The sequence below is a fragment of the Neofelis nebulosa genome, chromosome 9 (genome assembly GCF_028018385.1).
Source record: "Neofelis nebulosa isolate mNeoNeb1 chromosome 9, mNeoNeb1.pri, whole genome shotgun sequence".
Lineage (NCBI taxonomy): Eukaryota > Metazoa > Chordata > Mammalia > Carnivora > Felidae > Neofelis > Neofelis nebulosa.
In genome coordinates, this window is record NC_080790.1 from 26,749,491 (window position 1) to 26,766,499 (window position 17,009).

The window sequence follows — 17,009 nt, forward strand, 5'->3', positions numbered from 1 at the left end:
AGATCACTAGTTCTATGGCCTTAAATGGCTTCACCAAGATTCAGTTTCTTTTTCTGTAATTGGAAATAACAACAACGGTCTCACAGTGTTGTTATAAGTATCAATCATCAACATGACTTAAGGGAAACACCTAGCACAGTATCCATGCCACATGCCACTTCATGGTTCTCATCTCCCACTTATTAGACTCGCCTAGAAGCTTTAAAAATTGCTGAGAAGAGGAATCTCCATAGCCCTCTGAGGTTCTGATTTAATTAGAGTTGATTCCAGGCAGATGATGATAAAACTCCCAAGGTGATTCTAAAGGTCAGCCAGGCTTGAGAACCATTATTAACTGCTCCAAAATGGTAACTCTTTCAATCCATTCTCATATATCTTGATTGGTTTTCCCCCTAAATGTGATACTCTCCTCAAACTTAAGCAATTTTTCTTCTACATACTTGAGAAGGAAAAGCCCTCCCCATGCTGTATGCACACAATTTTATGACAGGATGTCTGTGGCTCTGATGTTATAAGAGATGTGTCTTCAGACCCAAAAGTGGAATTGAGGAGACAGAGTGACTGGAAGGAAATATTTCTTTTTCCAAACTGTAAAAGGATCAAGTCACATAGAAGTCTGCCCATGACATTTATACAGGAAGATGCAAAGGGAGATACACATGCTGGATATTCTAATATTTAAGTTATTAAAGTGATTGTTTTTAATGTTTATTTATTTTTGAGAGAGAGAGAGAAAGAGCATGAGCGGGGGGAGGGGCAGAGGGAGACAGACACAGGATCTGAAGCAGGCTCCAGGCTCTGAGCTGTCAGCACACAGCCCGACCTGGGGCATGAACTTACGAGTTATGAGACACCTGAGCTGAAGTCAGACGCTTAACTGACTGAGCCACCCAGGCACCCCTCTAACTAATAGTTCTATGTAAAATATGTCCTATCATCCTACTTTGACAAATGTTATCTTCATAACCCATAGAATTTATGTATGTATGTATGTATGTTGACTTTCTTTCAACAAAATCTTGATGGTTTAATACTTGTGTCAGTTCCTAGGGCTGCTGTAACAAATTACCACCAGTTGGGGGGCTTGAATAACAGAGATTTATTCATGCACAGTTCTGGAGACCAAAAGTCTGAAATCAAGGTGTGGGCAGGACTAAACTCCATCTGAAGCTTCTAAGGGAGAATCCATTCTTTGCCTTTTCCTGGTCCTATTAACACCAATAAACTAAAGAATTAAAAATATGTGATGTAATTTTATTCCAAGTATATAAAGTTTGAATGTATTTTCATCAAAAACGTAAATTTTTAAGAAAATGTTAAGTTTCTATTTTTCCCCTAAAACTATTCATTAAAACTAAAAGCAAAATACAAACTATAATTGGGGTGCCTGGATGGCTCAGTAGGTTAAGCGTCCGACTTCGGCTCAGGTCATGAAATCGCCATTCGTGGGTTTGGGCCCCATGTCGGGCTCTGTGCTGACACCTCAGAGCCTGGAGCCTGCTTTGGATTCTGTGTCTCCCTCTCTCTCTGCACCTCCCCTGCTCATGCTCTGTCTCTGTCTCTCTCAATAATAAATAAACGTTAAAAAAAATTTTTTTAAATGCAAAGTATAATCAATGACTCTCAAAACTTTCATGCTGGTTAAAGAAAGCTAAACTTTTAAAATATTTTAAACATTTAATCCAATCTTTTATAAAAACAATTCAACAGTTCTAGGGTTTGATGTCATCTAGTGGCTAATGTGAAGAATTGGTGACGTATTACATCTCATTTGAATGGTACATCTGAGTTGTTTACAACCATGAAATGTTTTCTAGCTACTGTCCATATGTGTTGTAAAGAAAATTTTATTTCATGACTACCTCCAGAACCAAAAATAGAACGCAAAAATAGAACGCAAAGAGTAGCAAACAAAGGAATGAGCATCGCTATTGAGAAAAGACACTTAATTGTGCAAGAATCTGTTACATTCATGCCAAGAGAGAGATTGTAACAAGTTAATTGTCCTTTCTCTTACCTATGAACTTCTGCAACTCAAACCTTCCCTGTATTTTTAATTCATCAGGACATAGATAATATGTAGAAAAGCCTTTCTCTGGAGTCTCAACAGTCTAAATCAAGAGGGCAGATGTTCAAGGTCACCTTGTGTCCTTGGATCTTAAGTGACAGGAACCCTTACTCATGTATTCTTTGAGTCAGTTTGTTTGTGATACATAGGTCCCTTTAGAGCTTCCCACCCAGGGGAGGAAGCCCCCTTATGTGATTCTAAGCATGCCTAAGAGTTCTTCAGTTGAGGGAGAGATGGCACTCTCTAAATGGTGCTGGTTGGATCAAGCCTGGATTATGTGAGACAAAGCAGCATTGTTCCTATATCTATACTTATGTCTCCTTTGTATCCATTTTGCATCTAGTGAAGTCTTGTTGAAAGCCTTATCGTATTTTCACCTGAATGAAGACCTATCGAGGGAAGGGTCTTATTTTGCTTTGTGGGGGAAACAGCATACCCTTGAGGGGAGCGTGCTATGTTAGTGTTTAGAGTCAAATTCTAGGAGCCCAAGGACAAAGTAAAACCTAGGAGGACATCACGGGGCTGCCTGCCTTCAGTCCCTACTGACCAGGGCAGTTTCCAAAGAAGGAAACCTTATGGGATCTGGTTGCTTTTCATTAAGGAGGTTAGCTCCTTGTTCTGTCTCTTTTGACTTCTATTCCTACCAATATTCCACCCTCACCCACAAACATTCTTTCTTTCCTCTGCTTCTCCAATCTTTGCTTTTAGGGATTTTTAGCGCCTGTACTGACCTAGGCTCTAGAGCTGTTTCTAGTATGTTTGCTAGGGAAGTTATTTCACTTATTTACCTACTTGCTCTGTCCTGCAGACCAGTCACATACTTCTCACCCACCGTTGTTCACCAGATGTGGAGAGCATGGAACTTTGGGGGTCAGACTAGGTTCAAATCTTAGTGCAATCGTGGGCAAGGTACTTACTTCTCAGTTTCCTTATTTGAAAAATTGGCTTAATAATATTTACTTTAAAGAGTTATTGGGAGTTAAGTGAGATATCCATTGAACTGTGTTTAACACCACATCTTCTTTGTCTTATAACTTCAATCCATGTTAATTTGTTTGCCACAGGACACAGACCCAGCTACTCTCTGGAGGGTTCCTGGTAGTTGTGGGGTTTTGTTCTGAGAGACACAATGCTTGGAAAGAGCAGAGGACCAGCAGTGGGATGAGAAGAAAGAATTGTGTGTCAAGTGAACGCTTTTGAATACTAGTCTTGGGAGAGAAGATTTTATGTTTTATACAATGGACACTTTTTTAGAAAACAGTGTTATTGAGGTATAAGTGGGTATAGTTGACATAGAAAAAGGTGCACGTATTTTAACTGAACAGTTAAAGTTTTTCCATATGTATATTCCCATGAAATCATTAGCACAATCAGATAGTGAACATATCTCTTACCCACCCCCCCCCAATGTCTTTGTTCCTCTTGGGAATCTGTCCCTGCTTTCCTCTTCATTTCCCCGCCCCCCCCCCCCCCCCCCGGGAAACACTGATCTGCTTTCTGTCATAAAGTACTTGGCATTTTCTAGATTTATATAAATAGACTCATATATTACTTTTCCTGGCTTATTTTACTCAGCATAATTACTTTGGTGTTTGTGTATATTGTGTGTATCTATAGTTTATTCATTATTATAGCTGAATACTAGTCCATTATAGGAATATATCACAATTTGTTCATTCATTCATCCATGCATGGACATTTGGGTTGTAGCCAGTTTTTGGCTATTGCTAAAAATGCTGCCACACACAGTAATTAAAAATTATTATTAAACATGAGATTTGTTAATGAATATGAAAAAGGATCGAAGGATCATGAAATGCTGGTTACAATCCTGCCTCCTTTTTACTACTTAGAAAGATATGAGATAAGATTAGTTAAAACACATAATGTGTATCAAACCTGAAGCTGCTTGGAGAAAGTTCATTTACAATACAATTTAAGGTTCTAGGGTAAACATGGCGTATTCAATATATGCCACCTCTTCTTCTTCAAAACCCACTATATCTATAGTAAAGAAAAAAATTAAGACATATTCAACAGGGAAGGAGACCATGAGGCTGGGTAACCCTGTCTGGGAGCTAGTAACTGAGGTAGCTGACCAGAGAAGGCATGATCCTAAAAATGCAATGGAAAAAACTAAGGCACACTTGCAATCAGACTGAAGAATCCTCAAAAGACTCAGCAGCTGGGAGCACCAGATACCCCTGGGACTGAAGATTATGGGGTGGGAGGAGGAGGGGCTAAAATGAGGAGGATTGAGGCAAAGCTGATTCAGTCATTTGGAACCCCTGCCCACTCCTTTCCCTCTACCCCAACTGTAGTGGTCTTTACATGGTCCAATATTCAGACTGGATCTTGAATGCTGACACTCCTGGCTTTCTTGCTCTATTTGGCTCTGGAACTCTGGCAACCAGACCCTCACTGTCTAGGTAGGAGATTTAAAGAGTCTCTGAGAGGGGTGGGTGCCTGGGTGGCTCATTCGGATAAGCCACCTGATTTTGGCTCAAGCTGTGATCTCTCTGTTGGAGGGATGGAGCCCTGCCTCCAGCTCTGCGCTGACAACATGGAGCCTGCTTGGGACTCTCTCTCTCTGCCCATCTCCTCTCTCTCTAAATAAATAAATAAACTTAAAAAAAAAAAGAGTCTCTGAGAAATCTGGCCAGCTCAAAGAAAAAGAACTTAATAGATGGTGACATCAGGGTTCCCAGCAACCCGCCCAGGCAAGGCACTCCATGGATCCCCAAGTGGACCTGCCCTGCCCATCAGCTCAGTATCCACTCCATATATATACATATTTTTTCAGTTGAGACCATATTTTTTTCTCCCACATTTTTATTCCTGGAGTCCATTTTGCCTGAAGAGGGATTAATATACTTAATTACTATGATTGTGAAGCATATCTCATTTAAGGATTTTTTAAAAGTTGATTTATTTATTTTGAGAGAGACAGAGACAGCGCGAGGGGGGGAGGGGCAGAGAGAGAGAGAGAGAGAGAGAGAGAGAGAGAGAGAGAGAGAGGAAACAATCCCAAGCAGGCTCTACACTGTCAGTGCAGGGCCTGCCGAGGGGCTAAAACCCACGAAACCGTGAGATCTTGACCTGAGCCGAAACCCAGCGCTGGACGCTTGACCCACTAAGCCGCCCAGGCACCCCTCAAGTGCAAACAAACCAACCTTGAATTCTAGAGAAAGCACCAAGTTCACTGTGTGGGACAGGGGGGCTCTACAGGCACCCGAGGAATGGTGTAGTGGTCAGTGTTTCTACTGTCAAATGGTTTAGACAGTGCTGGATTCTGTGCTGAAAAAAACAACAACAATACGGATGGACACCCTGATTAAATATCATTTCCCGCACCAATAACTTTTAATTACTTCTCAGTGAGAAGACCTTCTCGGGCTTCTGCTCTTCTCCGCTCACAGCTCAGGTCTGGCTTCCTTTGGCTTCTTGCAGCAGCCGAGCACCATTCCCCCCAGGAGCGGCTCTTTCAGAGATCTCTTGCACTTTTATTGCCGCAGGAAGGCTGCGCGGTCGGGATTGCCCTGGATCGTGCACGGCATTCCATTCTCGGAGGGCAGGTGTCAGGCCCACTCGGGTGGCGTCCTGCCCCGCTGAGGCCTGGGTCTCTGAGCCTCCGTTTCGGCCTAGGAGGGCGGCTACGAGGAAGAAAGGACAAGGAGAAATGCGAATGAGGCGCCAGCTCCGTGCTCAGCGGCAGGCCCGCAGGGGTGACAGGTTTCTGGCGTCAGTCTTTCCTCTACTAACTTCCTTCCCTGCACCAGCCGCAGGGCCACATGCCCCACTCGGTCATGATTTAGTGACAGCGTCAAAACCAGATACCTTCCTTACACTTTTTAATTTTTAAAGTTGGTTTGTATTTGTTTGTGTATGTGTGCATAGAGGTATGTAATCTCTACTCCTGACATGGGGCTTGAACTCACGACCCCTAGATCGAGTGGCCGGTTCCCCGGCCTCAGCCAGCCAGGCGCCCCGATGCTTTCCTCACACTTTCATTCTTTCTAAGAATAAAGACCTAGTCTCTGCGGACGAGGTTCTTAACCCGGAGTTCGCGGACTCCACTTCAGAAGGTCTCTAATTTGCCGGACGGTACCCAAATGTTGGCACTAAGGGCCCACGTGCATTTTGCCGACAGGACCCGCGTCAGGTAGTCAGGAGGGTTCTGATCCAAAAAGGTTTAGGAATCCAAGCGGTAGACCTTTCCTATTACCTCTTCTTCTCAGACCAAGACCGCTGTTTAGCCTCATTTTATTTAATCCCAGTCCGCGGCGGGTGGGGCTAGAGGACTCCACGCTGCTCAAATCTTCTACAGCTCGCGGCCCCCGCCCCTAAAGAGGAGACCCGCCCTCGAACCCGCCCATTGCCCGCTCGGGGCGGGGCGTCTCTACTGGGCATGCTCAGTACTAAGACCTTGGGTTGGTCTCTTAGGCGGAAGCCGGGGCGGAGTGTGTATGTTTTTTCCCAGGGTGTCCCGCGCTGCTGTCATGGCCGTGTCCGTGTTCCTGTGTCTGCACATGGAGTTCTAAGGCTGTGGGTGTATTCACAGGAACTGTCACCACGAGATTTCAGCGTCTTTGGGCCCTCCTCCTTTCACCTTCTTTAGTTGACTCCTGTGTGAACCTCGTAGGAACCTGTTTGGGCTGCAGCGATGTCCAGGGAGATGTGGATACCGGAGCTGGCAGTTTTGAGGGGCTTCCCCACTGAGGCTGAGCGGCAGCAGTGGAAGCAGGAGGGAGTAACCGAATCAGGTGAGAAAGGCGAACCTCCCAGGAACGTAGGCCAGCGTGTGGACTGTGAGGAGAAAGAGTGGCGGCGGCTGGGTTTTCATTCTTCCGTGTTTGTTTTGTTTTTCTGCCCAAATCTAGCTGATTCCTTAAAGCTTTGGATTGTTGCATCCTTGATGTAGCGGGTGGGGTCCTTGGGCTCTGTGCTTGTCTTTACCCCAAACTTCTCACCGCCTCGGTTCAGTGATGACACCGATGGCGAGGTCAGCGTCTTTTCTAAGTCCTTAACTTTTATACATTTAATCCTTGTAATAGACATGTAAGGTAGATACTACATTTAATACCACTTTGCAGCTGAAGACATTTAAATACATTGTTTAAATAATTTATTCAAGGTCCCACCGCTGGGAAACAGAAAAGCTAAAAGGAGGCAGCAAAGATGTAATTCTTGTGAACAGTACACATTTACAGGAGAGGTAGGGTTAAAAGGCATATTTACTAGTGATAAATGCAGGATATAGGCACATCTGGTTGTGGGATTAAGGCTGAATCCAGAAGAGAAGTAACAATCTAGGACAGTATATAAGCGGGGTGTGTGTGTGTGTGTACACACACAGTAGGTGTGTGTACGCACACACAAGCAATAGGTGCTTCAGGAGAGAGGTAGTTTTTGAAGTCTGGTCATCTGGAAAATTTTCAGGGAAGAAGTCAGATTTGAGCTGAATTTTGATTAAAGAATGAGACAAGTGGAGAAGAGCCCAGCAGGAAAAATCACAGACATATTCATGGGGTATTAGGGGAAAAATGAGTGAACCAGCTCTGCCTCAGGGAGTATAGTGTGGGTAGGAGGAGCCAGGTTATGAAAGGCCTTAGACCCCTGTTTATGGAAACTATTCTCTTGTCAGTAGGAATCTTTTTGAATTCCCAACAGAAGGGTGACAATACAGTAAAACCTTGGATTGCAAGTAACTCGTTCTGCGAGTGTTCCTCAAGATGAGCAAACATTTCTAATAAAGTTTGACTTGATAAATGAACGATGTCTTGTGTCACTGAATGTCCCATGAACACAACTGAGCCAATGGTTCTTGAAATCCACTTTGATATACCAGTGCTTGGATTACAAGCGTGTTTCTGGAATGAATTATGCTTGCAAACCAAGGTTTTACTGTACTTACTAATGAGGAATATTATTCCTGGGTCTGGCTTCTACCTTGCTGCTCGTTGTATGGATGAGCTGCTAATTGTAGAAGAGGTGATGTTTGTAGAATGATGGGAATTTGCTCAGTGCTTTGTGATTAATGTACAGTAGGCATTCTAAGGATATACATTTAAAAAATTTTGCATACTAAAATGGTAGATTTACCTAATGGTGTTATCATTTACAGTTTGAAAAAAATGGTTCTTTTGGATTATTGGACTAATTTTTTATATTGCAGAGAGTGGATCTTTCTTACAGTTGCTGCTAGAAGGGAACTTTGAGGCCATATTCTTAAATTCGTTGACTCAAAATATTTTTAACTCAACCACAATGACTGAAGAAAAGATTGACAGTTACCTTGAGAAGCAGATAGTAACATTCCTGGATTACTCAACAGATTTGGACGCAGCTGAAAGGTAGAATTTTATTTGAAATTTTCATAGAGAAACAGACTGAATACATTTACTAGAAAGACATTGGTTTTAGTTGTCATTGGAAAACCTGTGCTGTCCAGTATGACAGCCCAATAGTCACATGTGCTTTTTGAGCACTTGAAATAGGGAGTGCAACTGATGGACAGAATTTTACATTTCATTTAATTGTAATTAATTTAAGTTTAAAAGAGCCTTATGTGGCTCACGGTTGTAATATTGGACGTTGAGACATAAATTGTTCAGGTTTCAGAAATTTTGTTTCGTGATACTTGGATAATCTCAATAACTGTTGGTTAATATTTTACATTTTTCCTAACAAAACTGAAATGGAATTAGTTGTGGTTGCACAGTGGTTCATATTTGTTTCTTTATTCTTCTATGCAGACAACAGCTGATATTCCTAATTGGTGTAAGCAGTTTGCAACTTTTTGTTCAGAGTAACTGGACGGGGCCTCTTGTTGATTTACAACCTCAGGATTTTTTGCCATCCTTTTTGTTCCAGCAGTTCAGTGAGGTATGCTTTTTGGAAATGTCATATATGGTTATTATTGTGTTACTATTTTTTTCTTTAGGAACTAGTCTTTATAACCTGGAGTTAATGGCAGGTAGGAAAAAAAAAAAAAAACATGACTGTATAGCTTGTACAAAGCCTAGTAAGAATGCTTGTTCATTGGTCCGATTTTCAATTACTTCCAGAAGTTCCATTGTCAGTCATACACTCCTCATGGAACTCTCCCAATTTATGGAGCTCTCTTAGTTGCCCTTTTTACTAAAGTCCAGGCACCTGCACCAGTCACCCAGTTGCAGATATTACCACAGTTATGTAAAGATCTTTTCTGGCAAAGCAGCAAAACTGGAAATCTGTTTAATTTTATTGCAGGTAAGTTGTGCTGCTGTGCTTAAGAATGGATCCCATGGGTGGTTTCCTTTATATTACAAATACTTATTTAAAGTGCCTGGCACAGAAGTGCTCCATGGTGATAACAATTATTATCCATATATAAAGACAGTATTACTGATTGGCATTAGTCTGTTATCAGTAGAACATACAGTTCGAATTCTGCAACAGTTTTTCAGAGCATATGCATGGAGCTTGGTGAGTATGACATACTCTATAAGAGAAGTGTGGTGACAGTGACTTATCCAGTCACCTCAGAGATCTAGACATAGCTATCAATCACTAAGCCTAGAAAAAGGGCTCCTTAGCATCCAAAACTTTTGCAGCAAAAGTGACCTGTTTTCTGTTAGCAAGCTTCTCAAAATTAGAAGTAGCAAATGAAAGGGAAATGAAATTATTAGAGATAAGTGTTAATAATCCGATGGTAGAGGGGCACCTGGCTGGCTCAGTTGGTGGAGTGTGCGACTCTTGATCTTGGGGTCATGAGTTTGAGCCCCGTGTTGGGCATAGAGCTTACTTAAAAAAATAAATAAAATATATTTAAAAAAATAATCTAATGGTGGTGTGGAAAGAGAAGTACAAAAGCAGCCACAATCTGATAGCTACAGTAATTAGCACTGTACTGTCAGTGTAGTGAGTCCTATATTGGGTTGCAGTAGAGTAATTGAAATTCATAATCCTGGCCCTAAATCATTACTGAAAGGTTAAAGGATCATCTGTATCTCATGTCTAAGAAGGGAATTTTTTTTTTAAAGTAGGCTCCATGCTCGAGGTGGGGCTTGAGCTCACGACCCTGAGATCAAGAGCCAGATGCTCTACCAACTGAGTCACCCAGACGCCCTTCTAAGAAGGGAACTTAATCTGCACTTTACAGAGGTTTTCATCCAAAGTAATTAAACTAAAATCCCGAAGCTTATGTGACTTAAAGAGATCTGCTTCACTTTTCTAGAACTTTGCTATTTATGTGGAACATCTCACTCCCTCTCTTACTGTGTATGAGACGGTTTCTGCCTCTTCAGTCCTGTGGCGTTAGAAACTCACCAAAGTCATAAGTGTTTGTTGAGCATGGCTCTGTGGGGCGAGTGGGGCTTAATTGACATGTGTTCCATCAGTTTGAGGTATTCTAAAGATGAGAAGACAGACGCTCCCGGTGGTGAAGGAAACTTGACAGAGGTCTTATAGCTGGGCAATTGGAAGGCACATTTTCTGCGTCCAAATCCAGTCCTCTTTCTGCTCTCTACTGGTGTAGAAGCACCTGTAAAGTCAGGTAACAATTCAAGGAAGTACATACGTAGGTTACATGAGAGATTTGGACTGTAAGAATATTGAAATTAACCAAATTAACCAGTATTGAAAGTGGATGTGTCAGACAGTTTAGTTGGGGGTGGAGCGTGAGTTGAACCTGAAGGGTGATGAGGAAATGGACAGGTGGAGAAGAGGAGGAAATGCAGTCTGGGTGCAGTCAAGTGAGCAGAAAGTCAGAGGGGAGAAGAGCATAGTGTTTGTGGGAACGGGCTGCTCTGAGCTTGCTGGAGTAGCAGTAAAAGGTCAGACTTCATGGGATTCAGGCCAGACTGTAGGAAACCTTGAGACTTTGATTTTAGTTTTTTTTCTTTATTAGAACTACCTCATACATTCAAAAAAGCGTATAAAGTGTATACAGTTTAAATAATAAAAGCCCTTGGTTCCCACCACCCAGCCTGAGAAACATTAGCAGCGTTGAAGAACAGAGCTTCCCGACTGCTGCTCCCCTGATGTCGAGCCCTGTGTCATTGCAGTGTCCGTGTGGGGCCTGGGCTGGGTTGGGGGAGCCTGTGAACTGGTCTCCTCCGGTTAGCAGCATTTGCTAGTTCCTGCTGGGCACCACTAATAATAGCATCTTCTGCGGATGCTGTGCCTTGGAAAAGGTTGGGAAATACTGCCTCAGAAGGTCCCCTGTGTGCTTCCTGATGGCAGCCCTGGCCCCCCTCTCCCATGAACCAGGCTCATAAATTTTGTGTTAATCATTCCATTGCTTTTCTTCATTGTTTTAGCACCTGTGTAACTCCAGGAAACATACTGTTTAATTTTTCCAATTTTTGAACTTTTATAAATAAATGACATACACTGTACGTCTTCTGTGACTTGTTAGGCTCAGTGATATATTTTTGAAATTGCATCATTATTCACTTTTACTGTTGTATAGTATTCCAGTTGCACGACTAGACCAGAATTTATATGTCTGTTCTACTCTTGGCCATATGGTATGTTTCCTTTTTTTTCCCCCCAATATATTATGTACAGTGCTATTAGAAACATATCTTCTGGTAATCATTTGCAAGAATTTCGAAGCACAGCATACTGAAAAAATGATAGCGTTTGTTTGATGCAGTGTGGTAAATGGAGGAGGCCCTTGGGCTTTAGTTGGGTACCCTGAGGGCTGAGGGGATGGTCTTTTAACACACTTGTATACCCATCCCAGCAGGGAGTTGCGAAGCTCCTCTGTGGTGTATATTTCCGTATGTGGAATCGCTATGCCCTAGAGTATACACATGTTCAGTTCTTCTTGGTAATGTCAGATTGTTTTTGTTTATTTCTTTGTTTGTGTCAGGTTATTTTTAAAGGAATACTCAAGGGGCCCCGAGGTAGCTCAGTCTGTTGAACGTCTGACTCTTGGTCTTGGTTCAGGTCATGATCTCATGGTTCGGGAGTTCAAGCCCCGTGTCCAGCTCTGTGCTGACAGTGTGGGACCTGCTTGAGATTCTCTCTCTCTCTCTCTCTCTCTCTCTCTCTGCACCTCCTGCATTGGCTTTCTCTCAAAATAAATAAGTAAACTTAAAAAAAAACAAACAAAAGGAATACTCAATTTATACTCTTTTCCAGCAATCCAAGAATTTGGAAGGTAGGGGGAGTTGAAGTTTTTAAACACATGAGTACAGTCATTTTCCTGTGGTAATTCATGATTCTTGGCTCTTGTGAAGCACAAATATTTGTGAATATATTTTATTGTCATAGAGTATCGTGACCAAAGCTAAATTCATTTTCCTTGCCCACAGATCTCTTCCTGCCCCTCAGCAAGGTTCAGGGCTATGCTAATTATTAGCAAGGCTGCAAGGACAGGGCCAGGATCAACTACCTTATGGTGGTGTGGCCTTGTCATTTTTAACACTGTTTTCTGGTTTCTGATGCTAACCGGTCTCAGAGGAATAGCACTAAAGATCCATGTCTGAGCAGTACGTGAGATGTGCTGACAGCGGAGAGCTTGATGTGGGCTTGAACTCACAAACTGTGAGATCATGACCTGAGCTGAGGTCGGATACTTAACCGACTGAGTCACCTAAGTGCCCCTAAACAATCCTCTTTAAAAATGGACAATTTCCCAAAACCTCTGGAAACACATTTGGAACTCAGTTGCAATATCAGTGTTATATCTCGGGTGTAGGCAGAGGCTGATTTACTTAAGCAGAAGATAGAAAAGCATTTCATTTTTTCATGATTATGCAAGGTAGCACTGGGAAGAGAAATGTATTTATTTATACATTCACTCATTTATTTGTTATTTGTCTTGTTACTACCATCTCCCGAGAGTTTTGAATTGAAGAGTAGGAGGTTTAGTAACCAACCCCTGCTTTGAGTATCAGAGGTAATGATACCCAGGTGGTATACCATGGGCTGTCTCTATCTCTTTGTATAATTTTTTATTTGTTACCCTAGTAAATTACTTGTTTGCTGCTTCTGTTTAGGGATTTCATTTGCAAGAGAATGATCTAAACGTGTGCTAGAATGGTTAGTTATGTTTCTCATTTCAAAGTGATTAGAATATGGATTATTTTTCTTTTTTTTTTAATATTTATATATTCTTGAGTGTGAGTGGGTGAGAGTGGGGGAGCGCGGGAGAGGGTCAGAGAGAGGGGGAGACCGAGGGTGTGAAGTGGGGTCTGAGCCATCAGCACAGAGCCTGATGGGGGCCTCGAACTCACGAACCGTGAGATTATGACCTGAGCTGAAGTCGGATGCTTAACTGCTTGAAGCACCCAGGTGCCCCACAGATTCTTTTTCTTAAAGGCATGTCATATCTTCTTGTAGTGTACCAGTTTGGTCTGGACTTGGGGAAATAAGGGTGGTTATATCCTTATTTTGACATCTTTGTGTGACAGAGAACTCAATGAGGCTGCATATCTAGTCTCGGCACATTAGGCAGGTTCTTCTCCCAAGTTCTTAAGTGAGTATATCTGCTGGTATATTCGGCACCTCTGCATGGGGGTCTCAGACGCAAGATGCCTTGTGCTCACGTGTCTCAGATTGAACTCATGGTGAGGGTCTCCCCCACACCTGGTCCTCTTCCAGTGTCTGTATCTTAGTAGCCATGCCACCATAAGGTAGTGGTCCTAGTCGGAAGGCTGGAAGTGATCCTGGCCCGGTGCTTGCATTCTTCCTAATGCTTAGCATAGCCCTGAACCTTGCCGAGGGGCAGGAAGCGGTCCGTGGGGAAGGCAGCATGGGGTGCTAGGAAGAACACTGATTTGGGAATTGGAAAACAGGCTGGAATCTCTGTTCAGACACTGACGTCTGTGTGATTTTTGACTGCACTTAACATTTGTGTCTGTTTCCTTCTAAAATTGAGGTAGTTGTAGTAACTTCAAAATAGTTTCTTAATTATTGAGGTTTAAAAAAAATTCCTCTGGCCTTAGTGTAGGTAGCGGTAAGCTTTGTTTGCAGTTTGGTGGTGCTCTTTCTTTATTCCTCTATTACACTTCTTGACGATGAAGGGAGGACAGCGGGTGAACCCACAGCTTTTTCTTTCTTGCCGGTATCGAATGCTTCAACAATGTATTTATCCAGGCACTGGCATTATTTGGATTATTTAATTTAATCCTTACACGTACCCTACAAGGTGTGGGTTCTATGATTTCATTTTGTAGTTAATGATGTTTCAGTTCAAAAATTTACCTATATCCACAAACTAACAAGAGGCAGAAAAAGGACACTGTCCTGTGTCTGTGACCTTGGAGCTCATGTTTCTAATGGGTAAGCATTCCTGCTGTCTTGTGGCAGTCGTCAAAACTATATAGTGCACATTTTAGAAAATGCAGGTGATTTGTCCATTGTAGAAAGTCTCTGTTTAGTTAAAGACTGGGTTTTCCAAATGCATGTCTTTTTTTGCAGCCTTCTGTTCCCACTGGTCCGTAGTTTTAGGCCCACTCAGCATTTGATATGTAAGATCTAGCTGGCTGTTTGGCTTAGGAATTATGGAGCAGACCTGCTTTGTAATGATGTTTGCCAGCTAATGAAGCATATGTGAAATGTGTTTAATGTAAATACTTTAACATAGGGATGCTTTTTATTTTGTTGTAAGTAAATCTATAAAGTCGTGAAACCTCTTCAATACTAGCATTTTCTTGACTTCCCTGTTCCTCTAAAGTATAGGCATGTAGGTGGCCATCTGTTAGGGCAGCCTGGGTTTATAGGTCTCCAGGGGCCTTTATAATGTTATGATTCTGTCCAGTGCCAATTGCTGTGTAATAGATTAATGCCTTTGTTTCAAAGTTGAATTAACTGGAAAATATGTGTTATTGTAAGGTCTATAAAGATTAATATTTTGTTAAATTACATCATCTTGGCTTACTTTTTTTTTTTTTTTTTTTTGTCAGGTCAAAGGACTGGATGCGGTTGTTCTGAATCTGCTTATTCTAGACGGGGAATCAGTCTACAGCCTGACCTCAAAGCCCATACTACTCTTACTAGCACGAGTTATTCTAGTGAATGTAAGACATAAACTGACAACCATTCAGGTAAGGGGAGAAAAGACGGTAGGTGGTTCATACCCCGGGATGACAGTGTTTTGGTGTGTTTTCTAAGTCTTCTTTAGGTATATCACTTTAAAATCTAATGAGAATAGAGATGCCTGGTTGGCTTAGTCAGTTGAACATCTAACTTTGACTCAGTTCATGATCTCACAGTTCATGAGTTTAAGCCCTGTGTCAGGCTCTGTGCTGACAGCTGAGCCTGGAGCCTGCTTCATTCTGTGTCTCCCTCTCTTTCTGCCTCCCTCTCCCCTGCCACTTGTGCTGTCTCTCTCAAAAAGGAATAAATAAACTTAAAAAAATGTTAAAAAATTAAAATCTAATGAAAATAAGCAGAAACTTTCTCCTTTTATGAGATTCATCTAATATAAAATGAGATTATATTGAGCCCCTTTAAAAGGATTGTATAGATGTATGTTGTGTATGTGTGAGTGTATGTAAATGTTGATTCTCTGAATCTTAAAGGTTTGAAAACATCCTTCATGGTCTTTCATGAATTTCCTGTAGGGATAGTGAGCAGGAGGCAGGATTTTAGTATTCTTGCAGTCGATCTTAATTACTGTTTCCTGGCCCACATCCTACCTTGGTTCATTATTTGGGTTGGATTTAGTAGAGCATTTGTTGAATGTCTGTTACATTGTTTCTTTAGGTCACATATAAATTAGTGAGAAGACCTGCTCTACTCACAGAAAGCTACTATGCGGTAGGAGTGACAGAGCTCCAAGAGAGATACAAGCGTGTCTTTTGAGGGTTAGTGGAGGTCACCACCTGTACAGTGTGCCTTGTAGCTCCTCAGGCTGCACTGTGCTGTGAAAGCAGCTGTGGACAGTTTGTAAACGAATGGTGTGCGTCTGTGTACCAATAAAGCTTTATTTATGGACACTGAAATTGACATTTTATATACTTTTCACCTGTTGCAAAATATTCTTTTGGTTTTTGTTTTTTCCAGTGTTTTAAAAATGTAAAAACTGTACTTAGTTCTTAGGCTGTACAAAAATAGGAGTGGGGTGGATTTGGCCTGCGGACTGTAGTTTGCTGACTCCTGTTCTAATTGTGGCAACTTGAGGATGTAGACCCAGAAATGATAAATCTAAATTGTAAGTGAAATCTCCCAATTTCCAAGTTTTGGCTGAAGATTTTTTTTTTAATTTTTTTTTTTCAACGTTTTTAATTTATTTTTGGGACAGAGAGAGACAGAGCATGAACGGGGGAGGGGCAGAGAGAGAGGGAGACACAGAATCGGAAACAGGCTCCAGGCTCCGAGCCATCAGCCCAGAGCCTGACGTGGGGCTCGAACTCACAGACCGCGAGATCGTGACCTGGCTGAAGTTGGACGCTTAACCGACTGCGCCACCCAGGTGCCCCTGGCTGAAGATTTTTAAGAAAAACAGTATTTCGGTGGGCAAAATGTAGACTCGGGCTGTACTGTGTAAGGACTTATTTTCCGAAGTATTTCATACCCAAGTAGGGATAAGAAGGCAAGTTTTGCCTCTTTCAGTGACTGTCATGCCAGCCAGAGGAATTGGAATCGCTTGTACTGGAAGGGGTTTTACTGGATGGGCTTCAAATGTCAGAGTAGATATAAGGCCTTATCTTTGATTGTTTAGTCATGCTAGCTTGAATAAAATTTTTTTTCTAGAGTTGATCTGAGTGAATGCTCTTTTCTAGAATGACTAGTATTTGGCTCTAAAGAAAGTGTCACTGAGGCATGAGGCTGCCAGATGACATTATTGTCTTTGTAGTGAGACTAGAGTAGTAAATGAGTGAGACAGTTTTAAATTTTGTTGGTGGAAAACGTTCATCAGCCAGTAGTTAAGCATCTTTTAAAAAAAGATATATGTACTATCAACTTAGGGTTGAACAAGTAAATATTTGAACGGCTGGTTGTA

General features: G+C 42.0%; 1 protein-coding gene across 2 annotated transcripts in view; it reads left to right on the forward strand.

Annotated features, from left to right (window-relative positions):
* The first annotated feature begins 6,528 nt into the window (after positions 1-6,528).
* TTC27 (tetratricopeptide repeat domain 27) overlaps positions 6,529-17,009 on the forward strand; it is a 190,798-nt gene continuing 180,317 nt past the window's right edge. Inside the window, exons 1-4 of one of the 2 annotated variants that reach the window (XM_058682998.1) lie at positions 6,529-6,831; positions 8,244-8,421; positions 8,824-8,953; positions 14,968-15,108. In XM_058682998.1, coding sequence (XP_058538981.1) covers positions 6,732-6,831; positions 8,244-8,421; positions 8,824-8,953; positions 14,968-15,108 — 549 coding nt within the window. In that variant the 5' untranslated portion in view covers positions 6,529-6,731. The remainder of the gene's footprint in view (positions 6,832-8,243; positions 8,422-8,823; positions 8,954-14,967; positions 15,109-17,009) is intronic. The other variant, XM_058682997.1, reaches the window with a different exon arrangement.